Raw genomic sequence first — 25,274 nt, forward strand, 5'->3', positions numbered from 1 at the left:
GAATTTCACTTCTCCCATTTCTCTTATTGACTTAGATTCTTTCTTCTGAACTAGAAAGTTCTGCCATGCTGCAACTGTAATCAGTACTCTAAAGCTGCCTCCAGACCCAGAGTCATGTTAGAACAGCTGTTTAGTGATGAAAGGTAAAAGATACTATGGAAAAGCCTGTGAGAAGTGGGTAGATCTTTTTGAATGAAGGTAGTGGCTCAGGAGTTACCAGCATAGTAAAGCAAATAAGTGCCAGTGCCAGTTATAGCAGCTGTAAGAGTGACATGAGTTACTCAGCAGCTTTGTGAGCTCTCATGAAGCAGAAAACACAAATAAGAAGGTAGCAGCTTACATAGAACATGTTTGAATCTTGTTTGAGGAAAGAAGTGTTGTTCATGGTCATCTGTGGTTACATATTATTACTGTATGTGCAGCATATTGCTATCCATGATGCTGTATAAATACAAGGGGCTTACAGAATAGTGTTACACCACAGGAATCACATCTCCTACAAAGAGGAGGACATCTGTAAGGGCTCTATTGAGGAGGAGTTGTCTGTCACAGCAACTTGACATACAAATAGCAATCAGGACAGTAGCCTTGAGACTTCCCCTAAATATCAACTGCATCATAGTTGGAAAACCTAAAGACATTCTCGATCTCTGTCCTGAAGAGGGTCTGAAATGTCACCCATGTGAATCCCTATTGTTTAAGGAGAACCATACAATGCAAGGGAGAAAAAAGAAGTGACTGCATAGGTTGGAAAAGAGCAGTCTCACACTTGATAACTGTCTCTTGGGGACAGGAGATTTGCCAGAGACACTATACCAGCTTATGACCATGGAAGATATTCCATTTCATACATTTGGCTAGTGGATCTTGTGACAAGGATCAGGGATCCCTTTCAGATAATCACTTGTATGCTCACAATGGGAGTCATAAAATGGCCATGTGTACCCCAGCTGCAACTGTCTTCTTCCTTCCCTAGCTTTTGGTTCTGTGCTGGCAAAATACTCTAATAAACTAAGAGACCACAGCAGCAAAGTCTGTATTTCTGTATAGCATTTGAAGGAATGCTTTCTCTACCTTAACTTCCAGACTCGTCTGACAAGCTGGTATCTGACATGACTTCCTTACATCAAAGGAAGTAAGAGCGGTACAGCATGGTTGTCCAGGGGATATTTTTTGCTTCTGGAAAACAAATGGAATGTCACCAGGATTCTAATAATAATGTGACTTGCATTTCACTTCTTCCACCTAATATGCTAGAATTTGTTCTTGTTTATATCTGTATATCAGTCCCTGCAAGTCCCATGTAGGGCTCAGATTTTCTGTCATGGACCATGTCTCAGGTTCTAGCCTGAGTGTATGGTACAGTTCAAGGCAAATGTAAGTATGCAGCAAGAAGCTAGGAATAAAGAACATGGGATATGCCAGGGTAGTATTTGGCAAAACAAGTCTAATCCACCTGTGTGAGAAGAGGAAGACTTTGCAAGGCAAATGCTTTTGTATAGAAGCATGAGAGAGTAGACCATGAGTACAAACAATAGCAGAAATCTCTGGATAAGATACATTGGTGGGATAATTGTTTTGGGATGGGATGAACAAAAGCAGCAGTTTATTCTTGTCTTACACACATGGCACAGCATACAGAACCAGCACAAATAACTTACAAAATCTCATACACCATGCTTCCTCTCAAATAGCTTCTATTAAGTTACAACACCATAATGAATCAGGTATTTAGTTACGACAGATCTCCAGACATGGATAGGCTCCCATTCAAGGAGTTATTATTTTTGTAAGCTAATTAAACAAACATCATTTTTTTATATGCTTAATACAGTACAGTATCCTTAACAGAGTTCAAGATATTCACATTGAGAATTGAATACTTTATAAAACAGAAGAATTTCTCATCTTGGTACAGGTCTACATTTGCTCCTGCCTTGTCTGGTTTACAGATGTGTTGCAAGTCGTCTTTACTCAACTTTCCAAGCTAACCATTGCTTTAATTGAAAAAAAAAATAGGTTTCTTTTAGATTTAATAAAAAAGTCTTTGCTTCCCTTTCTCATTCCTATCCCCTACCCTAACCAATGACTCCCATTTAGCTGGTAGAAATATTAACCCTCAAGCTGGTATAGAAACTTGAAAAAAAAATTTGATGATGACTTGTTGAATGCAACATGAAAGATGGTCACAGCCCATAATTAATTCAAAAAAGTGGAATATTTTTTTCTCCTAATGTCAGAATTTGTGTCCATTGGAGATAGATGACTCCTGTCATCTGATTTTTAGAGACAATGTACTACTTATGGGCCAATATACAAAACCCCCATATTATTTTTTTTTTTAATTACAAGCTGTCACACTCTCTTTCATGCAATCGCTTTCAGTATAATGTTCTTTCTTTACTAGAAATTGTAACAATTTTGGTCGTGTGATACTGACTTAAACTCTCCCAGTCTCCATCAGATCAGTGTCTCCCCTTATCCATGGTCCCATTGACATTTCTGGGTTGACTCACAAGAAGAGTTTTGCTCTGTGATTGCACTTCAAACACCACTAAAGCCTGTGGGCATCTTTGCTTTGACTTGGTGGCTTTGGATTAGCTCAGCTTGAATGTGGCTGGTAAACTCTAGCCCTTAAGCAGTTAATCAGCTTTCTTAAGAAATAAGCAAATAAGATTCCTCTCCTTTATACATACAATACGCAGGGTTTTTTACATTGAGCATTATCATAAAAAGCATGTTTATGTTATTTTGAAAATGTATTTTTACAGAAATTTATAAACACTATTATATCAAACATTCTCAAAAACTGGAGAAAAAACCGACACAAAACCTGGAAGAGCCTCAATGGAATTCTCCCAGTACTATTTGTCTACTTGCATACTTCATATTTCAGTGTCCTTTACTGCAAACATAATTTAGCCATATGAGAACAGGTAAAGTTGACAACAAATCTCCAACAGTTTTGAATAGGACCTGGATCTGTTGTTTAATGAAAGTAATTTGACATCTAATGTATGGGAGGTTTACCTGGCATGCCCATTCTGTTACCTTTATTCACATTGAGCAATATCTTAATTCCCAAATAGTCTCATTCACTTCCATGGGATTACATATGACAAAAGTATGTAAAAATACTGAAAACAGTTTTCAACTTTTTAAATCCTTATGTCAACAACTAACATCATTATATTCTTCTTTATACATATTGTAATTGAAAATGACTTAAGAGTAATATTTGCAAACATTTCTGTATCAGAAATCAGTGTACAAACTTTAGGAAAGAATCTGCTTGTAGTTGTGCTATAGTTCTGACAGTCTGAAAGTCTCTCTGCTGTGACCAACAGTTTCACAGGTATAAATGCTTTATTTATCTACTTGCTTATGTCACACTTGATACTCCCTCAACCTGGCACAGTTTAAGTTTAAACATACATATATCACACTAACATGAAATTATTTTCCCTTACCACCATGTTATTTTCCCTTACCACCACCAATTTACAGCACAATCAGTAATGGACATTAATGCATATAATCTAAGTGAAATGCACTTTTTCAAGTAGTTTGTCTAACATAAAATTGGATCAATTATAATGAAAGCTTGGTTTCCTATCCTGCAAAAATTTAAAAATGCATTAAACTTTGTATGTTGGGAGTAGTCATACTGACTGTAATGGAATAGTCACAGTTCAGGAAGTTAACCAGCAGAATAAGGTTTTATTCTCTGTCTTACTAATTTTGTTTGTTCTTTCAAGAAACAAAAGAAGAAACAACCTTTTTTTTTTTTTTTTAAGTATTACTGAATGGCTTAAAATATAATTGGTGAAAGGTCATTGACTGCAATATCCTGTATGTTACCTCATCTCAATAGAAATGCTTTCCCATGGCTTGAAATGCTTAAAGTGTAATCCTTGCTAGAGGAAAAAAAAATGCAAGCCATATCTAATCCCAAATTCTAGCTATACTGTAACATGTACAGTCACCTGTAAAGGAGCCCTTTTAATAAAACAATGTATGTTAACTTGCTCAACAATTTGTAGAATGTATCTATTTTGGTCACTGTAATAAAACAAGTTATATATGTACATATTAAAAAATCCAAGTGTAAATAATTATACAATATTTCCACACAGAAAACAACTAGTTGGACATGATATGAAATGTAAAGCAAATTGCTGAAAATCTCTTCAGTCTTTGGGATGATCAAAGTATAAGTAACAAAAACTTACAAATAATGATTGAATTTTCATAAAAGAAGACTTTTGATGGAAGGACAGAAGGAATTCCCCTCCTATGCACCCTCATTCCCCATGGCTTTTACAGACTCAGACCCTTCCCCAATAAGCCACAGGTGGGGTTTTTTTAGATCTAATGATGTGTTTTAATGAGGTTTTCTTCTTCTGTATAACAGTATTAATAAGGTTTCCATGATTTTTTTTTTCATAAAACATCTTCTCTTATTGAAGTTTATAGTGCTTCAGAAGTTTCAGGCTATTTAAACTCCATAAGAATATGAATCTGATCCAATTATGTTAAAGTCTAATGAAATAGAAATTCCTTTATTTACTGTAAAAATTTAGTTACCTTCTGTTCTGATAATTCAATCCAGTTTTTATTCCCTGACCCCCCCCAAAAAGTCTTGTAGTTACAAGCCTATAATTATACATAGCAAAGAAAGTAACTGCTCCTTGCCTATGGAAATATATATAGTTATTCAAGTTCCAACCCCTCTCTAAGCTGCTAACCATCACACAACATATGCCATTTGGCAATTTGTCTCCTAGGATATTCACAAATTTCTTTCCAGTGCTCTCCAGCTGTTCCTTCTGCTGAAGATCCCAAGGTTAACTGACCAATGACTTCATTCCTTGACCCCCTGTCTGAATCTAAAACCAAAAATTCAATGCTGATATCATCAAGGTCCTCACAAGGAATGTCAAAGACAAACAATTCATTGAACACTGCATTGGGGGTGCATTTCTTCACATGGGTTTTCTTTTTAGAAATTCTCTTCTTAGCATGGTACAGGTTCACTTTGACATAAGGGTCTGCAATGAAAAGAAAAAGCACAGATCAGCTCTTGAACAGTGTTTAGAAATCCGTTGATCTAGTTTAATGGCAATTTTCATAACTTATCAACATAATTACATCACAATGAGGAGATATTTCAAGTTGTTAATGATGATTCATCTAATCTAATTTTTGTGTTTACATCAGAATTAGTCCCTTTAAGCTTTCTTTATGGTCATCAAAGATGCAATCAAGATAGTTGGTGAAGTTTAGGGTGTGATTCATCTGATCAAACACTGGTGTCTCCATGAGACAAATCCTGCCCTGCAGTCCATTAACCCTAATAACATCCTTACTACATAAAAAGGTGGTCTGAAAGTACACAAAATTCTAATAGACAAATAATTCTAATAGACAAATATGTATTGTTACATACCTATGTGTAACAGAACTCTGCTTTTCACACGTTCTACCAGTAGGGGTTAATCATTAGCCTTAATAAGACTCATACAAAGAAAAGCCTCAGAAAGGAGAGAACAAGCTAGTGCTGAGAGAATGGATGAATGGATGTGATTAATTTCTGTTGTGGTTCCAGCAAAGTCAATTAGCTTGATTAAATTGCTCCCACCAATTTTTATTGAGCATATTTAACACTAAACTTTAAATGAACAGGTATGTGCATTGTTAGGATATGTACTTGACTTTGTGTCTGTGCTGAACTACTACTGAAGAAGGGAAGGGAAAATGTCCGTATATTTAGCTCTTAAACAACTTTGAGTGTTTGCATTCCTCATAATTATTCAACTATTACAAGATTCCTTTGCTACTGTCTTCAACAACAGCTATATTCCTTCCTTCAGAGGGATTCTAGAAAATGCTTTAACTATCATCCCTTTCAAGTAACTTGGCATTTATTTCAATGCATATGTGGGCCTGTTTCCAAATTCTCATAGTGCAAATATGCAGTACAAAATCCTTTCTACTAAACCCAGTCAAACAAAATAGTCTATGTAAACAGCTAATAAACATCAATAATAGTTGAATACTTTTTTAAAAAAGTAAAATCAAATCTGAACCATGTTTAGAAATTTTATGCCAAAGTTATCAGACTGAAATAGTTGTATGATGAAAAGGTTTTTGCTTCCTTGAACTGACAAGAGTTTAACAGAAGTAAGGTGTGATAGAATACAACTTCAGTTTCATAGTCTATCATCATAACAAATACTTTAAAATAAGGTTTAATGTAGTTAAAATTTCCATTGGCTTTGAAATAGATATTGCCACACAAGCTCTAAAAATATCAAAATCAATATTCATGAGGACATTCATAGTGTTGTTAATTTCTGTTTAGAGGGAATTTTCTGACCGTTACCTCTGGCCAGCTACTAGATAAGGCTGGAATGTTCCTCTTGATTTTATTAGGTCTGTTAGGAGACCTCAACACCAGTGATCAAGGAAACCAAGGAGGTTGTGAGAATGGAACAGCTTCTAAGTAAAAAAAATCCCATCTTCCTAACGAGACTGAGTTATGCAATTGTTTAGCTTACCCCACAGAAAAACCATTTCACCCTCTTCCTTGTCCAAGATTTCTGTTGGGCTGAGGGGGAAGTCACAAGGGAAATAAGGACTGTCATGAGTGCAGCATGTTAGTGACACCCAAACAGCTACTGAACCTGGCCTTGCTGATGAACAGCAAATGATGAACTGTCTAAATTAACTAGGTGTCCAGATGTAGCATGGCTGCCTGTATCTCTTAGAAATATGATTTTCCTATTATAATTAGCAAGGTTGTACTGAGGGAAGCAGAAAGAACAAACAAAATTGATAACTTTACCCCTAAGAGGTACAGTAAACAAATGCGTAGTTTGGATGTGATATAGGGTCCAGGTGATTGCTGAGACTAGGAAGGATTTTGTTTTCAAGTTATCTTTCCACCTTGGTGAACCTCAGCCAGACTTGGTCTGTTGAGATCAGCTTGCTGTCCTGCTGTCTTCATGAAATCTCCGCTATTCCCTGTGACACTGGGGTTGATTGTTAGAAGTATGTATGCTCTCTTATAGTGGAGCAACCTTGGGCTCCATTTATATCCTTTCTCCTTATGATATGTGAATAAAAGAGAGATAAGGAGAATTTCAATGGAACTTCACTATGTAAATGGGAGTGATCTATAGGTTTGTTCTGTTGGATCCAACATGGATTAACTTTCTAGGTAAATTGCAATATTTCTTTGTATGAGAAGTAGAAACACTGTATTACTGGCTGCAGCAATTATGATTCAGTGGTTCCCAAATCTACTTCTTCTTTTCCTTCTTTCAAAAAAATCCTGTGAAATGAAAGAATATCAGTCCTATACAGAATCACCAGCAGTTGTGCTACTATTTGTGTAGTCCTTTGTTGTGTACTGTTCTTTTTGTGTGGTTGTCTTATCCCTAGTATATTGTACATTAAATTTTATTCTGTTACTATGTTATCTTGCACTAATATCCATCTAAGTGAATTTCTAGTGTTGGCTTCAAATGGAGTTTCATTGAATGCAAAATGGCACCAGACCAGGGGAAGGGAGTGCAAAACCTGCTCCTTAGATCATCCCAAGTATAGCTCACCATAAAGCATGGATGTTATGTTATAACCTGCTTCCAGCACTGGCATAATTCACCTTTTCACCTTGCCAAATAAATGTTAGTGCTCAGTGGGCCAAATTCAGCACAGGTATACCTGGCTTCTTTTCTTGGTGCTAAGCTGAAATAAACCATACGGTGATCTCACTCAATACTGATTTTCTATAAATAAACTGATTTTTTTGGTCATAAATAAAAGCTTTTAGTATCTGCAAACAACATCCCATACTTATAGCAGGTGGGTTCTGCTCAAGCCAATCACAAACCTCATTGGTTTCCACTGCTAACAGATGTCATGTTCTTTTAACGTGATTGAAGAACAAATTTGTAAAATACATGCCCTGGAAAATAAAGCATTGACCTAGATATGAATAAAATGAATATGCTGTAAATATTAGACACACCATTTCTGTATTTATGGGATATTTTTAGTCTCTGAAATGCCACATTTAATCTGTCTTCTGTCTGTTTCTTTTATATTCTTAGGGCATATTCATTAGTAAAACCATTACCTGATAATCCTGACACATCAGATTTAGGTAGATGCCTGGCTTTTAAAACAACCACAGTGAGCGTGTTTGTTGTAGACTGATAACAGAGAGAGATCAGTAATTCTCCACGCCCAGATGATTTCTGAGGAAATGAAAGAAAAAAAGAAATAGCACTATTTATAAGCAATTATATTGACCAAGCTTTAAACCAGAATTAAGAAGATTTATGAAACATCACATAACTGTCTGCTCTGAAATGATGTAAAGGGATATAACTTATTGAGCTATGCTGTTTTACATAGCAAATATGATTTCCCTCCACTATAGTTATATAACTCTTTTTATGATTGGTTATCAGACTAAATGAAAATAAATAATAAATAAGTGAAAATACAAGTTGACATGACATTAGATTCAGAGGTTAGAAATGAAATCCTACATCCAGAGGGGAAAGATCTTAAGAAAAAAAAAAATCATAAAGCTATATTGAAAGAAAAATCTAATACAGATAAATAAATAAATAAATAAATAGATTAATCTTCAGTTAAATCTTTTAAACAGGAAAGATTCAAACAGTTAGTGAAATGTCATCCTTGACACTTCCTAAAGCAGTATAATATACATGAATTAAAGATGAGATCAAAGGATTTCTCTATGATTATTAGATTTGAATTTGCAGTAGTTTATTTCACAGAAAGGAGGAAGGCAAGGGAAACAAGCAAAAATAATACCTTATATACCAGAAAACCCAAGAAGTTATCAGTGACATAGTTATAGTTGTAATATAGCAATAGAATTGCAAAATAATAGTATTAGTTATAGGTATGCTGTCTGGTAGACATTTATTTGATTTGGCAGTATGCTTGCTCTTTAAAAACAATCAAATTGAAAGTCAACACACATTCCACTTCCTTAGTAGAGATTAAGAGACATGTGTGTGATGCATGTGCCTTTCTGTGGTTCAGCTGCGATGGTTGTAAATGATCTTTACATTCTGAAATGAGACAAGATGGTACGAAATATTTTTATCCCAGTGAAATCAGTATGTTTGGCCATTGACTTCAGCAAGACTTTGGCTTCTCCTCCCCCCCCCTTACTATCCTTAGCAGAGCTGCAGCCTGTGCCACAATTCTTGAGGGAGAAGGTAGTAACAGCACTGAAGTGCAAGAACATACTAATGCATATGGTCTCTAACTGGTTCCAATTTCATAACTAAAGACTACCTGCGCTCTTTAAGAATCTGCTATAAAATCCGTGTAGCTGAAGTGAAAGATTTATATTGATTTCCATAAGCTTTAAGAAGGAATCTTGTTAAACAGAAAAGGGGAGGGAAGAGAAGGGGAATAATACCTAATTCTTTGCATTCTTTCCTTTTAAAGTAAATTAATGTGGATTGAAGCCTCTTGACCAGGTGCAAATGGGTCCACTCAAACCTGCTGGACCAGCTGGATAAGCAAATAGAGTTTAGGACATTAGCAATTTCTTGCAATATGCTCATTGTAATGTTCTTTTATTACATTTGTGTAATTACTTCCTCATACTGCCATTATGAAAGCATCTCAATGACTTGCATGATAAGCTTGTTTCCTTTTCTTTCCAAGATGGTAGCAGCATTATACAAGAATCATAACTAACACTAGCACAACACTTTTAAGCTTTAAATAGAAAACATGTTACCCTAACATTTCTTTTGATGATCTCTCTGTCCATTAGCAGACTTCCTTCTGACAGTTCAGTTCCTGCGAGGGAAATGAGGACTTCTCCGATGACATCATCTCTGGAAAACCTGTCAAAACTCAAGATCATAAAGTGAAGCGTTAAGTCTTGAATTTGGCTATAGGGGATCCCATAAAACGTGAAGGTTTCATTGAAAGCCGGATCTAAGGTTTTCCTCATCACTCTGGTTTTCACCTTGTGCTTTTTCTCAGGCAGGATTGTCATTTTGATGTAAGGATCAGAAGTCATTGACTGTTCATCCATTGCTGGCAGCCCACGTGCTTCTTTGATGTTCACTACAAATGCCTTTTTCTCAAAGTTGTACTCTAAGGAGAAAAAGAGAGTTCCGAGCTTGTCTTGTTTATCTTCAGTTGACAGGGAAGTGATTGATTTTAAGCTGTTGGGGGATACTGAATCTTTCTTCCTTTCTGCAAAGTGCTTAGGAGACAAATTTTCAACATTTGGAGAGCTCTGGATTTTCGGGGTTGTTTTGGGGAAGTTGCCATTTAGATCTCTCTTCTCTAGGTCAAGATGGAGAGAATTGTTCGGCATCACTGATTTGTTCTTTGCTTCACTTTTATCATCTGCTCCAAACTTCTTCTTACTGTTGAGATTCTCAGGGTAAATATCAACTCCCTTCAGAACATGGACAAACTTATATGGAGGGGTCTTATTTGATTTGGAAGATTTACGTTGGCAGCAGATCCAAGCAAAAAGGGAGACAGAGAAGACAAGGCCAAATGCACTAAAGATCCCAACCACTGAAGGAATTTCATCTGCAAATCAAATAAATAGCAACGAGCATGTAAGCAGCAATGCCTTGGACTCTGTGTGATATTTAATAAAGTAATAATTTAGTAAAACAAACTTGCAACAGTGGAAGGCCAGAGGAATATTAATGGAATGACATTGTTTATGCATAAAAGCAATTATGTAACAGTTCTGATTCTCTCGATTAGTAAATTGTTCTGGATGAGAAAAGCAAAATTATCCCCCTTCTATGTATTACTAAATCAGTTTCATCTAGGTAAAAGCTGGGCAGATAGATGTGCTGCTACTATACCTTTGCTTTTTAGTGGGATGATTAAAAAAAAAAACCCACAACAATACTGTCAAAGCAAAGTAGGACATAATGTTCCAGCACAGAAAGGATCGGGCCTGGCTCTTAATTTCTTCTGACAATATTCATGTCACTTTCCCTTTGCCTACAAACTGTATTAGTCTACATATTTAATTGTAAGAACTTAAAAAAATGATTGAAAATTATATACATAACCAAAAAGTATTATTTCTAAGCTAAGCACGTGGCTTTGAGATTCAAGAATTCCCTGGGCTGCAAAAATTTAAATATACATGCTATAAAGATAGAAAGCAAGAAGTAATTGAAAACTAATCAGAATACTTTAATAGCTTTTAAGAATCATTTGCACATTTGCAATACTTTTTCATGAGATGACAGACTTTTTATAGTAATAAATATTATGCTATACTTTAATTCTACAACTACTGAAAGCAGTGGTAGAATCAATTTAGTGTTTAATAGTTTTTAATCTTTCTTAAATAACTAATTTAGGTAGGTATTATGTCACAAGTGTGGTTAGAAACATCAGGTGGGTGGGGTAGGAAAGAAGATGAAATGGTTACTAAAATGGTTTTATATTTACAAATAATTTCTTGCTGTTGTGATAATGTAAATCAATCGGTTAACATTCAAGGCAGTGTATTAACAGGAAACATCACCTCCTGATTCTGGAATAAGCTACTATTTCAGTTACCTGATATAAATCTGGAGTCACTTCAGCCAATGGAATGATCCTTGAATTAAGCCACTGCTAAAGCAAATATAATCTAGGCTAAAGTCAATATTTGTAAAAGCAGAGTTCAGAAACATTTCTACTTACTGCTTTTTCTGAGCGAAGCTATTTATGTAGCTATTTTACCAGTGCACCTATATAACTGGTATCGCAGTTGATCACCCTACATCCAGTGTGTAGAAATGACAAAACTGAAAAGTTTATTGTTATTGTTCCTATTCCTATTCTCAATGAATCCAGACTGATCAACATGTAGCTGATTAGCTGAAGACACTGGGATCCTGTATTTTCATCTGCCAGGCAATGTCATTTACAAGACTACCTTTCACTTTAAGTAATGGTAGACAAGACTTTCTCTACAACAAGAAAAAAGGAATGGCATTTATTCCAAAAATGGCTTGAACAAAGATTTTCTCTGCAGCAGAGGACGCATTTACATCATTTAATTCTGAAGCCACGCTACTTTAACCAAGAAAGAGTAAACAACCCCAAACCTCTCTCATCTGAAAATGCACCTACACAAACCTCCTCACCTCTTCCAGTGCTTTACCGGGGAGAATATATAGGGAGGAAAGGAGAGAAGGTAAAGAATGAAAATTCACACAACTTCTGAGACCGAAGAGAACCGAGGGAAATCCGGTTCCTCCCAACAAGCTGCGTGCTGGGAGGCGCTGGGTGGCTCAGCAGAGGCTGCCTGCGTGCGCTGAGCCCGGGGAGGGGAGCAGCCCCCAGCCCCGCGGCGGGGAGTTGGGGCCGGGACGCGCTTACCGAACTGCTGGCGGCTGGCGGCGATCGGAGCCATGTTGGCGGCGTGCGCTGTCCGCGGTGCTGGAGCCGCTGTCCGCGGTACTTGAGCGGCGTCGGGGGTGCAGGAGCCGCCTTCCCGGTGCCAAGCAAGCAACCTGCCCGGGGTGCTGAACGCTCTGCTCTGCTTTCCCCGGCTCTCCTCTCTCACAGCGCCCGGGCAACAGCCTTTTCCAGAGTGGGGTTAAAAAAAAAAAAAAAAAAAAAAAAAAAAAAAAAAAAAAAAACAACAACAACAAAAACCAGCCCAAAGAATCCCCGAGACACGAGTGGTGGGAAAGGTGGAAGAGGAAGCAGCGAGGGGACTGGAGGAGAGGGGGAGGGGAAGCATCGGTCCTCCCCTTTACACACTGATTTGCAACCCCCTTCCTGTTTTGGCTCTTCAGAGTAGCTCCACTCCGAGACTGAAGACGTGGTTGAAACACAAATTGACGCAATCCTCATGCTACAGGGCTGAAATCAGCACCTTTCCCACCTCACATCCCCCCTCCCTAACCACCACACCCTCCCTGTCTGTCTGTCTCGTCTCCCCCCCCCCCCCCCCCCCCCCCTTCCTTTCTGGGCACTGAACACGCACTCATTGATTGTTTTAACTGCCCTGCTGCAGGATATAAGCTCCCATCCTCCGTCAGACACAGACAGTGAAATCCTAATGTGCAACTTGTGTAATACATGGGTGTTTCTGTTTTGCTAGGGTAAAATTTCTTTATTTACTTATTTATCTATCAGCTGGACAGGATAAAACAGTGTGATGGAGACGCCAACTCAGATGGTCCAGACACCTTGGCTCCAACTGCAAGGCATACATTTTTCCTATGATTGACATGATACACTTACTTGATTTGAGTCATGAAAACTCCTGATGTGCCTTCTCCCCGTCCCTCCTCCTCATTCTTTCCACCATCCACCCCCACCTAAACACTCAACCCCCACTTTGGAAATCCTCTTGACCTTCCTGCAGGTCTAGGAACAAGTTGAATCTACCTAGATACTTCTGGATTTTACCAGGCTTAGTCTGTCTCCCAGTCTGGACTGAGAGCATGGTGAGGAGGCAGGGGGAGGCTGGCAGGCAAGAGAAATGGGGGGAAACAGGACGAGAAAGCAGACCTGCCTGTAACTAGAACTGCTGTAGCGTATAATAACCCAAGCTAATTCCTGGTGCAACAGAGCTGCAAAAGCCAGCACCTGGCATCTGACTCGTCATGGATTCAGAAGGAATCATAGCAGCCAGTTTTGGAGCCCAACTGCTAATTCTGCTGCATAAATAGGAAACAGGTGTTGTTGCTTTTCCAAATAACAAAATCCAGATGCAGGCTTAGTCTGGCATGACCCTGATCCACAGTGGGCCACTTGGAAGCTGGTACATTTTGGCCCACTTTAAAGCATGTTCTTGCTTCACAGTGAAGTCAGTGAAGCTCCTTGGATTTTAGAAAAAAATAAAATAGGAAGGCCATGGAATCATGGCAAGTTAGCATCAAAATACAGCTGAATGAAGCACCTGGCTTATCCTGAGAGTAGAGACCATTTTGGTTAATATTGTTTATGCTTATCTATTTCTGTTACACCTTCAGCAAATTGGCCTTGGTATGCACCTGCACAACTTCCAGGAACAACCATATCCACTACTCCAGTTTTAATTTTATCCCATCCCATTTAATGAAAAACAGAGAATAGGTTGCCATGACTGTTCCTCTTACAAATACCTGGACTACAATGAACTCGGGTATTAGAAGATTTCAGAAACAGTTGTTCAGGTCATATTTGTGTTTTGGCAACAGAATTTGAATTGGGATGTTTGAGTTCATGTGTTGGCACCAGTCCAAGCAAATCTGGCTCTAATTCTCTCTTCTTTCTGCCAGTCCTCCTTCCCCCCAGCCCTGCTATTCACCTCCCTTTCTCTGTCCCAAATCCATCCTTGCTCAAAATGTGCATCCATTGAAAGTAATTACATTTGAGTTTACACCACATTCCAGGTATATAAGCCTCCAGACATGACTGAAATAAAGAACCTTAAACAAATTTAGAGTTAACTAAACAGTGTTTAACTGGGATTTTAGACTACTGTAAGCTGTTACTCTGTCTGGACTTTAAAAACAATAGACTGAAAATCAATATATGGTATATCTTGGTAGCATGTTTAACCTATTTGAGCTGAGATATAGTGTACATATATATTATGTTGGTACTTGTATTATTGTCAATATTTTTTTATTATTTTTATTTTTGAATGAAATCCAAGACATCCTTTGTTGATTTATAAAAAAATTATGGATCACATGGAAATATAACAATGATTGATTCAGGTTTTCTTCCCTTTAGTTTCTCAGATGTCCCAAGGATATGTAAAAAGCATTTACACATTGTATATGGTTTTCTTTTTCTTTTCTATGATAATGCTGATTAAATGGGGAAGATACATGTCCTACTTTTGTTTTGGTCTTTTTTACTTTCTTATTTTCCTCCCCTCATTTTCCAGAATTCCTGATGGTTCATGTTAAATTTTAGACAGTAGTTAAGACCTGAATGGTGCTGAGTGCTGTACAAACATATAGTAAAGAGCCCTTTCTTTCATCTCAGTTCTGTGTATGTGTAGCTCTTTAAAGCAATATGGGAAATGTTTTACAATAGCATCTCTCTGTCTTTAGAAATATGGAGCTACCATGAATGTGTCTATACATAAGCATCTGTAAAAATACATCCAGATATACAAATGAATTCTTTTATCTCTTTATTGCATTGGGCAGTGAAAGAGCAAATAGCCGTTTTTTTACATCACTCATGAACCTTCTATATTTAATTACATGACTCCACTTAATGGAACAGAGTGCACATCATAGAAAATACTGGAGGATGAGGTGGAGCACTGAGTTGCTGACACATCTTGAGACAGACATACTTTTTGCTCCTTGTATTGTGCAGGCACCATCTAGTGTACATCTTATACCCATCAGTACCAGATGACTAGCGTATACCCATGTAGGCAGTACAACCACAAAAATACATAACCAACTAACTGCTGCTTCGTTACACTTCTGACATGTGGCCAGAGGAAAAAAAACATCATGTGAACCCTGTGTGTTTCTAAACCAATGAAGTGACTATCTTTCAGTTCAGTCCCACACAACAGTAATGACTCTCCATTTTTGTGGTTATATGTTCTTGACACTTCCTTTTGTTCGAAGAAAACATCCTGGATACTTCAGCAAAACTTCACACAGTTTGCAACAGACTCTTCTGTAAAAACTTGGACTAGGAACTCACTGCTCAGGTAATATTGCCTTAATTTTCCCAGCAAACAAAATACAATGATCTCAAATACTTTCAGCTCAGAGACAGAACATTAAAAGGAGCTGGTTCGGATTTTGCCTGCATTGAGTTGAAATAGATTGATCGTCTGCAGCATATCTCTCTATATGATCTGGCTGACTGTATCACAACAAGGCCTTCTGTGGTCTGAAAATGAGATTACCAGTGCACATGCATGTGCAGAGCATCCTCCTGTTACTCCGAGCAAAGGGAGGGTGGTTGCTAAGCGACAGAGTCCATTCACTTCCCAAAGCAGATAGTCCTCAATATGGGACTGGAAAAGGTGATCCCCCACCTGCAAATGAACGGTCACCATTCTTCAGATCCCATAGCCTGTGTGTGAAGAAAACCCAATGATCCTCTCCCTCTAAAAAACAAAAAAACAAAGTCAATCTAAACAAGACCCCCCCACCACCCCGAAAGTCAACCAACATTTAAAAATAAAACTTGGTGGTTTATATGTATGAGGTGAAGCTGGTGAAACAGCTCCTTTCCATCTTTCTGAAATGTTCCCCTGGAGCTTAAAATCAGTGTTTCACATTTTCAAAACTAGCAGCTAAATTTGAGTTGCCAGGTGACAAACTACAGATGTTAATTAATACTATTCAACATCTATGAAAATCAATCCCTGCAGCAATGCTTACAAAATAAAAATTCAGTGAGAACACAGGTATCGGTCCCAGATCTTGGGAAGTGCACAGCATTCACTGCTTCTGAAAGTCAAACAACTTCAAAGGGATCTACAAAGGATTTAGGTAGTTACACTGTTTAATTTCCACCTCAGTTATCTCTGCAATTAGATGGTGGAAAGGGGCTAAGCATCCCTCCCTGTCTCATCTCTCAGCCTTTGACACACCTTAAATGTCTAAAGGCATGTCTTTGGGTGTCACATAGACTGACAAGCCTGGACTTGTGACCTGAAGACTCAGCCTGCTGCCTATTTGGCCTTACGGACTCCTTGTTCCTCCCTAGGTTATTACTGAATTCACCTTTATGCATATTAAAGTCCAGTGTTAAGTGAAATACTTCAGTATAACTCTCAGTTTCTGCTGCAGCATGGTGTACAATTTCTGGCTTGTATTTACCAGTCCCATGTGGATACATCAGATACCACAGTGTTCCTGAAATGGCACTAGAGATATGGATTTAGAATCATCCTCTAGCTCATACATCACATCTAGGCATCTAATTTCAAGTCTACAAATCTAAAGATGAATTCTTCTCACTCTGGAGCTTGGTTGATTTGCCTCTGAACACGTTTCTAGAGTCACTGAAAAGCCCTGAACTTCCATAAAGAACTAGTGGACACAAGACAGGTCGAACAGCAGACCTGTACAAACCTGGAACAGCAGTTGAAGGTGAGGTAGAGGTGCCTGCTAGAATGGTTAGTCTAGGTAAACTGCTTCAAATGTCATTATACAATGTCATTTAAACAACAAAATAAATCCCCTAGCTCACTTACAGATGTGTCTAAATTAATGTTTTAAACATGATATTGAGTCATGCCTGAGGGATCAGCTTTAGGCTGAGCTGAATCTTTCTCTTGACCCTACTGGCTTTATTGACCAGACATTCCTTTTCTATAGTGGGAATTTAGAACACCTATTAAACATACAGACATGAAGTTTGGTATCCTAGTTGTAGGGCTGGTCTCTGTTCCTAAGATTAGGAGAGATGTCAAAAGTTACTGTTGCATTTAGTCACTTAAAAAAAATATTAAAAGCAAGTTACAGTAACGCTGTAGATCAGTGTCTTGATGACATTGTAAGATTGGGTGAGGCAAATAATTTAAGTAGTTTAGTGGTCATGTTTATATTAAGCAACCATCACTGACTGTTTGACTGATGACAAGGTTCTGCCAAGAATGAGAAATATCACCGTCCCTTCAGAATTTTGGACAGCTTGCACAATGTTTTGCTAATTACACAATTAAATATATTTTATTTTCCTTTTTTTCTCATCATAAGACCTCCCTGTAGTTCCACATGGTGGATGAAGAGAGGAAAAAAAAGAGCCCTCACAGCTGGAATTAAATTTTTGCAACAAAGGCTCCAGAGTGATTTCAGTCTGGATATACTGGCATGTACAGTCTTTCCAAAGTGCCTGTAGATCAGCTCTCTGGGGGTTACAGGTACATTTATGTAATAAAGTCTCAAAAAGGAGATTTTGCATTGGGAGGCAGCAGCTACTAATAATTCCTATGACATTTCTTACCTTTTTTCCTTTATTTTTAAGATATTTTTTTCCAGGCAATATATTGCTTCAGGTGACAGTTTATTTCAATAACAACTAGATTCTACTGGTTTTTAAGTGCTAAGGTTCATGAATGGTAGTCTGTGAGCTGGTAAAATTACTGTGTCTGTATATGTTTTACATGCTCTGCAATACAGGTGAGCCAGAACAACTCTTACGCTTTCAGCTGGGGCTATAGATACCTCAGGAGCTAAAATACTCTTTCATCTTGGTAGCCTTTTCCTGTTGAGGAAAAGACAATTTTAATTCTTCAAGTATAAGTTTTGATACCAACAATGCTGAAAATAAGAAACAGAATCAGAACCTTATTAATGTCAGGAATCTCTTGCCTTTTACTTAGCATTAGCAGTTAAAGTATAACTCAAATAAATAAAAAAAGGTACCATTAGGGAATTAGGCTGAGATTTTACAGAAGTGTTATGGTATTAGAAGGCTCAAACTAATTTGAATTTCTTACCCAATTCATTCAGACTTCTTTAGAAATATCAGCATTAATTAACAGACAAGCCTTTTATAGTTTTTATTTAATGAATGAATATAAAGATGGAGGAGCTATGCCAAAACAGGGATTTAGGTGCTTAAGCCACACCTAACTCGAGTTTTATGAGCTTTAATCTAAATTTCAGACCTTGAAATCCCTGCTGAACTTATGTTTAAGGCTGGGAACATCTTACGAAACCTTAGAACAATAAGAAGGACTTCCTGTAAAATGTTTTCTTCTCTTGCCATACTCAAGAAAACTTGCCCTGGTGTGTGAAGTCAAATACCTAGTTCATTTCTTCACCTTGATGGCCTGTTTTGTACCCATTCTCCAGACGTGGCTGATGGAGCAGGTAGCAGACAAATGCCTCTAGAAAGTCTTACTTCTTTCTAGGACATCAGAGATTAGAGCATTCCACCATAAAGTTTATAACCAGGTTCAAGTCTTTCCGGTGCTCTTGTTTCTTGCAGGAATATCCTACATCTCATTCTTAAAGGAAGAAATGGACCTATTGACATTTTTCCAATGTAATGTTCTACTGAGTCAGAAAATAAATATGCAACCTGAATGCAGTGTTTAGAGTAATCCACTAAAGATGGAGATCTACTTTCCCATCTTCCTTCCACGCACTACTTTAGTATAGTATTTATGGCAACTGAATATTACATGTGTAAGTGCTTCACTCCAGTGGGAGGTTCAATATTTAGAGGCTCAAAGAGTGGAGAAATTCTCTGAAGCTCAGACTAAAGACTGCACTATAGAGGGATTAACTGAGGGCAACTAATGTGTTATATATCACATTCTTTCTTAGGACTGCTCTTTGTCTGGACTTAAAGGATTACAAGGTAGAATTATGCAAAGGTATTTCTGCTACCATTTGCAGAGTTTAAATGTAAACATGTTGCAACATTTACTGTTATGTATACACATGCACTGAGACACATCAGACTTAGGAAACTGGAATCACAGTAAATAGGAGAGGAAGGGAAGGCAAGAGATTCTGAAGAGGATTTTTTTTTTCTTTTTAAGAAAATAAGAAACCTGTAAAAATCCAGATCTAGAGGTAAATACTTGATCCCAAATATTTTGCAATTAGTGGGTGCCTTCATCACATGTGCAAGCTGACAAGTTCTTAAGGCTAACATGCCTTAATTTAAGCATGCAAATTAATATTACAATGTGTGCAGCTTAGTTTTTAAAGATCAACTGCTCCCAAAATTCATTGAAAATCTGATACCATACTGTTACATATTGCACTCTATTCTTAGTGATGTTTCCCCAACACAGCATGTGCTCTTTGGGGAAAAGAAACTCACCAAGTAAAAAATTGAAATAGTGTCTTTAAAAATCTAAATTTTTTAAGGGAAGGTGGAGCTTCTGGAGCCACTACAGAAGTAAATGGAAATTGTAGATGAAAAAGAAGTACTCCATCCAGAGAAAAGCATTTATGAGAAGTGCTTTCATTTAACTAAATATAGCATTAGGAATACTAAGCCAAATTATTTCTATGTCAGTACAATGAGGAGTAAAGTAGCTGCCTTTAAGAGATCACTCTGGAGCCCTTTAGTTGTATTCCATATGAATCTGTCAAATGGTGAAGAGTTCCATTCCTTGGTGCTGTAAGAAAAGAGGTACTTCCCCCCCCCCCCCCCCCCTTATTTCTATGATTATTTCTTCCCACTATACATCCTGTACATTGAGGCATCCAAGTGATTCACATACTAATCAGCAATAGGTAGAAATGAAGATTTGCTCTTCATTACATCTGTAAAATTTTCTGAAATGTGTTTTGGATAATATCTGAAGCCTGAACTTGGACAAATTTTACTGCAACCTAATTCAAAAGCAGAGCACAAGGAGGGAGAGAGAATGAAAGAAGGGAGGAAAAAAGTTTGTTCAGCTCTGTAGGATAGCAAGGACAAAAAAATTAATAATGTAGTGATGCAAGCACTGGCTGACAATCCAAAAGGGGAAACTACAACTACAATTCTGCTCCAAATAATTTATGCTTAATATGGTATGCATCACTTCTCAGGAGCTGGTTTTGTTAGAGATTCTTCAGCACATGAAGAATGCTTGATACAGCTTCATGCAGATAAGTTTAAAGGAGCCAACTGCTGTAATATTAAAAAAACAAAAACAAACAAACAAACAAAACCCACAACCCTAAACCAAACAAACAACAGTCCAGACCTTTTATGTTGAAGTCAAGACAATATTTGAATTGCTGAAAAGGATAAACAAAGTTTTTCTGTGTCCTCTCAAAAGAGTTTGAAGTAAGAAGGTAATTATCTCAGATGCAGAGAGATATTGGTAGAAAAGGGGAACAATACATTTCATTTAATTCAATAAGAAATAGCAGAACATAAGTTTATACTTTTTTGGTTTTTTCCATTTTCATAAGCAGCAGACAGAAAAAATCCTCCACTGTTATGTTTTCAAATGATGCCCTATACTTCAGGGTGTCATCTACATTACATCTGACAGTTACTAACCTTCTGAATAGGGAGATCTGAGTTCTCCTAAAATTTGCAATGTTAAAGATGCCAGTCCAAATAACACTTTTGAATTTTCTCATTAGATTTGAAGAATTAGAAATATCCATTAGTTTACCCAGGTTCCCTGAACTGTTTTCAACTGGACTCTTAGAATGAGATCCTGTGTTCATAGAAGTTAATGAGGAAAACTCTTAATACCCATCTTGGAATTTAATAGTAGCTATGCAAAAGGCTCTTAGCAAATCTTGCACAGTTCAGCACTTAGACATATTAGAGTCCAGTTTATCTGTGTACCTGAATTTACTTGTCATGCGTATGTTTATACACCTTACAATACTATACAAAATTACATCAGTCCACAGAACCTTTGGCTCATTCAGACTGGTCAGTGCTCATTTAATGAGCAGTGGTTCTTGATTAATGTTCATTGTTCCATATTTAGCCCCAGGTCTGTCTTACCAAATGCTAATCAAACCTTTTTCTGGAAATAAAATGATTAATTTTCTTGGAATTTTTGCTCAAACACTCATTATTACAGTACCCTGCTACTTCTTTAACATTAGATATTTTCTCAATACTCCTCTAAGATAGACTTCCTCACATTTTCAGGTGAAAAGGAGAGGCATAGAGGGACTCAGCAAAAGGACTCACAGGTTAAGATGTCTCCATGCTGTGATATTCAAGATTTCATTGGGTTCATCACAGATGCAATGGTAAAACAAAATCAGTCAGTATCAAAAAAGGTCAAGGTTTCAGATTATCACCTGTTTCTGAAACCAGAATCCAGATCTGAGTTTAAACATTTAGATCATTTGCTAGTAAGCTGTAGTATACTTCCATGCCTTAAAAAGGTAAACATGTTTTGCCTAACAGCAGTTTCCACCATTATCTTATGAGTGTTGTAAGGTGTCCCACAAACCTATACTTAAAGAAAAGAGTAATATTTCAGTACAATGACTTATTTGAGAAGGTACAATGGACATTTTGACTACAATATGATGATACATAAAGCAGTCACCAAAAGCTCTAGTAAGCATATTACACATGTATTGAGGATTATACATTAGTACAGGTCTACCTTGGCCTTCCAGTCTGATCTTATTTGCTTGCCTTTTTTATGGAAAGTTTCACTTTCAAATTAAAGCAATGTAAGCATGTTCTCTGTCTAATTGGCCATATGTATATGACTTCAGCTTGGCATGGTTTCCTTGAGGCAATCCAATAGAAACTGGATCGTCTCTCTTTCTGGAAAACAAGGTGGCACAAAACATATTTTTCTTGCAGCTAATAATGGATGCCTTTCCCTTAGCTATCTTCTCTCCTCTTTCCAATGGCAATCAAGAAAAGTCAAATAAATGAAAAAGGCAACATGAACATGGTAAGATTCCTAATACCTACAATTGTCTAATGTACAATCAGCTTTTGAAGACAGATGAGACAACAGCACGTACTATATGAGCATCTACAGGAAACTTGTAAAAAGGACTACCCTTAGATCAATTTCAGTGTAAGCATGTGCCCAGGTACTGTTACCCCTAGCCAGCTGATCAATAGTAACAGGTCAGAATGACTCTATGTAGCTCATGGGAGTGAAAAGCATGAAAGGAGCATGAGGAAGACAGAGGACTGGGACTGTGTGTACAATTCGGTTAGCTGTAGTCTGTGGTAAGAATAGGGAGGATATAATTGCAAGTTTTAGATAAGCAGATAACTACAACCTCCTGCTGATACTTTTGTGACTGACCTTGAAAGTACTGCCACCAGTTCCAGTCCCACCACCAAACTCTTCTGGAGAGCCCTTGTTCTAAAGAATGGTTTTCTTCAAGGACTGATTGTCTATTTTGCCTTGAGAAATCACTGGAAACTGAAAAGAAAAAAATATGACCAGTATCCCCAAACTCTTAATATCTTACTAAAGGCCCCAGTTTCACTCAGGTAGCAAGCAGTAAAAACTAAGCACAGTTTTTCAGAACTGTCTTCCTAAACTTCAGCTTCTAAATCTCACCCAAATGTCACTTAAGGAACCCAAATGTTTTCTCAAATGCCTGCCAGAAAAATTCAGACCATGAGTCTGCCCTAGTTCAGTGTCCTTCACTAGTCCCACAGGGCCCATGTTTTCAGATTTCTCAGCATTATATAGTAGTTTATGTGTTTTTAAAGCACAACCCCTAGTTACTGCAGCTCTAGTCGTCATAGCTCAGCTCCACTGCATTTCATATTTGAAGTCATACTCGGATGATTGAAGTGATGTGCCCACCATCGTGTAAGAAAGCCATGGCAGATTCAGTGAGGCAGTCCTCCAGGGCAGCAATCAAATTTCTTAATCCTGAAACTGTCCCACATTTTAGTCTGATTTCCTAAGGGGACAAACCTGATGTGATGGCATCACTTCTGTCTCAGTGACTGAGTATTTTTGTTAGCCATCTTTCCACAATAACTTTTGATCCCTTTGGCTAATATCAGCCAAACTGGACAGAGGAGTAGAAATCTTAAAGATATTAAAGTACTCACAGTTGAGTGGTATGAAAATGCAGCCTAAGGGTTACATGCGGCTGCTAAAAAGTAACACGTTCTGCCTGGCCAATTCAGCTGCTGAGAGGCAGGTGACCAGTCACCACATTTACAGCACTATCTGTGGTGCCTCTTGCTTAATTAGGCAGGCCAAAAAGAAATTGGAATGTGGAGAATTGTCGGGAAGCATGGGGGGAGGAGTTAGATGGTCTTTGGCAAGTAGAAAGCATGGGGTAAAAATGAGGAAGGTCTTGTGGGGGAGGAGATGAAAGTTCAGCCTTGCCCTGCTAAGGAGAACTTAGTAGCTTGTCATACCTTGTAACTCATAAGAAAGTACTTCCACAATGGGTGGACAGACAGAAGTAATAGGAGAGGTGAGAGATATCGGTGGTAAAAAAAGCTGGATGGTAAACTCATGTGCGTTCAGAAATTATAATATTCACCTGTCCACTACCACTATGGATAGTCCTAAACACAGGAGGAGGAAGGGAACAGATTTTGTGCTTTGTTAGTCATCAGGGAATTTACATCTCAAACAGGATTTGTCTCCAAGTGGATTTTTGACCACTAAGAGTATGTGCAATGTGCTTGAAATCTGCTTATCAAAGCCTTCATGGTATCTTCTCCTTCTATGATTTTTCTGGAGGTCTACAAAGGGGTGAGCTCACTTTCCAACCTTTGATTAATTCTGTTTACAAAGTCATTAATCACCAACCTACTGCAAACAAGACTTCATTAAGTTCTCAGATTACATTTTCTCTCTTTCCAGCCTCCAACTTTATTATTCACCTTTCAACTTTTGAGGTGGAATCCTACAAACAGCAGTATGCATTGTTCCATGAGCCTGATCCCTACAATACATCAGTTTTCTGGAACACATAGGGAATCCATGGTACATAATCCCATCGTTAATTCCCAGGGAGCGACTAAATTAAGGTGACTCAGGCAATTTGCTAAATCCATCCATATCCCTGCCAAATGCACAGTCTATATTAAAACACACAGCTGTGAAAAGAAAATGTTTGCATTTTTATGGTTTTAACTATGAGGTTTCTGGGAACTAAACAGATTATCTGTTTTTCTAACTTGCCAAATATAAGGGGATATTTGACCTATTCGGGCCAGAATGCTTCAACAATATTTTAGTGTGGTCTGGCTATGTGTATAGTCCATGCACAAAGCACTACATGTACGCAAAGTTTTTCAGTCAACAGAATTATGGGCTTGTAAAGTCGTGAGCAGCTGTAAACAAGGTCTTAAAATCAGTAATGTCAGTTGAACTTTACAGCAGGTAACTAAGCTGTTCTGACCAATAGTATCAGCTCGTCAGAAAATCTAGCAATTTTTTTTTTTTTGGCAATTTTTTTTTTGTATGGCAGAACTATTAAAAAGTAATAGAGTACTAGACTGGGTTTGTCATTAGGAAACATTCCAGCATTTTTTATAGGTTTTTAATTTTTAGTTTTTTAGTTTTGAGACAATATCTAGTGCTTTAAGTTTGCATCTTTAAAGCCATTCATAAAGATTCTTGTGGCTCTTTTAGGTTTTTGGCCATATTTAATCATATTTTTGCTTGTTCCTTCTCTCAAAGTGTCTAACGAAAGAAGTGTCTAACTACAATACAATACAGCCAATACAGCCAAATACAATACAACAGCTAATTGAAGATTTCTAGTTTAATTACCTGTGTCATGGCACATGCTACACTTTGGGCACACTATTGTTCCAAATATTTCACGAACATTAACGCTTATGGGACTCTAGGAGCA

The 25,274-nt window shown here is 37.6% G+C and overlaps 1 protein-coding gene across 1 annotated transcript; it reads right to left on the reverse strand.

The window, feature by feature from the left end:
* Positions 1-1,590: 1,590 nt before the first annotated feature.
* On the reverse strand, positions 1,591-12,634 carry LOC101912052 (synaptotagmin-4). The gene is made up of 4 exons (XM_055793031.1): positions 12,421-12,634; positions 9,800-10,614; positions 8,144-8,264; positions 1,591-5,051 (listed from the first exon to the last, which is right to left on the reverse strand). The coding sequence occupies exons 1-4, from the start codon at positions 12,452-12,454 to the stop codon at positions 4,744-4,746; spliced, it is 1,278 nt and encodes a 425-aa protein (XP_055649006.1). The 5' UTR covers positions 12,455-12,634; the 3' UTR covers positions 1,591-4,743.
* Between the last annotated feature and the right edge of the window lie 12,640 nt (positions 12,635-25,274).

This window comes from Falco peregrinus, chromosome W (assembly GCF_023634155.1).
Source record: "Falco peregrinus isolate bFalPer1 chromosome W, bFalPer1.pri, whole genome shotgun sequence".
Lineage (NCBI taxonomy): Eukaryota > Metazoa > Chordata > Aves > Falconiformes > Falconidae > Falco > Falco peregrinus.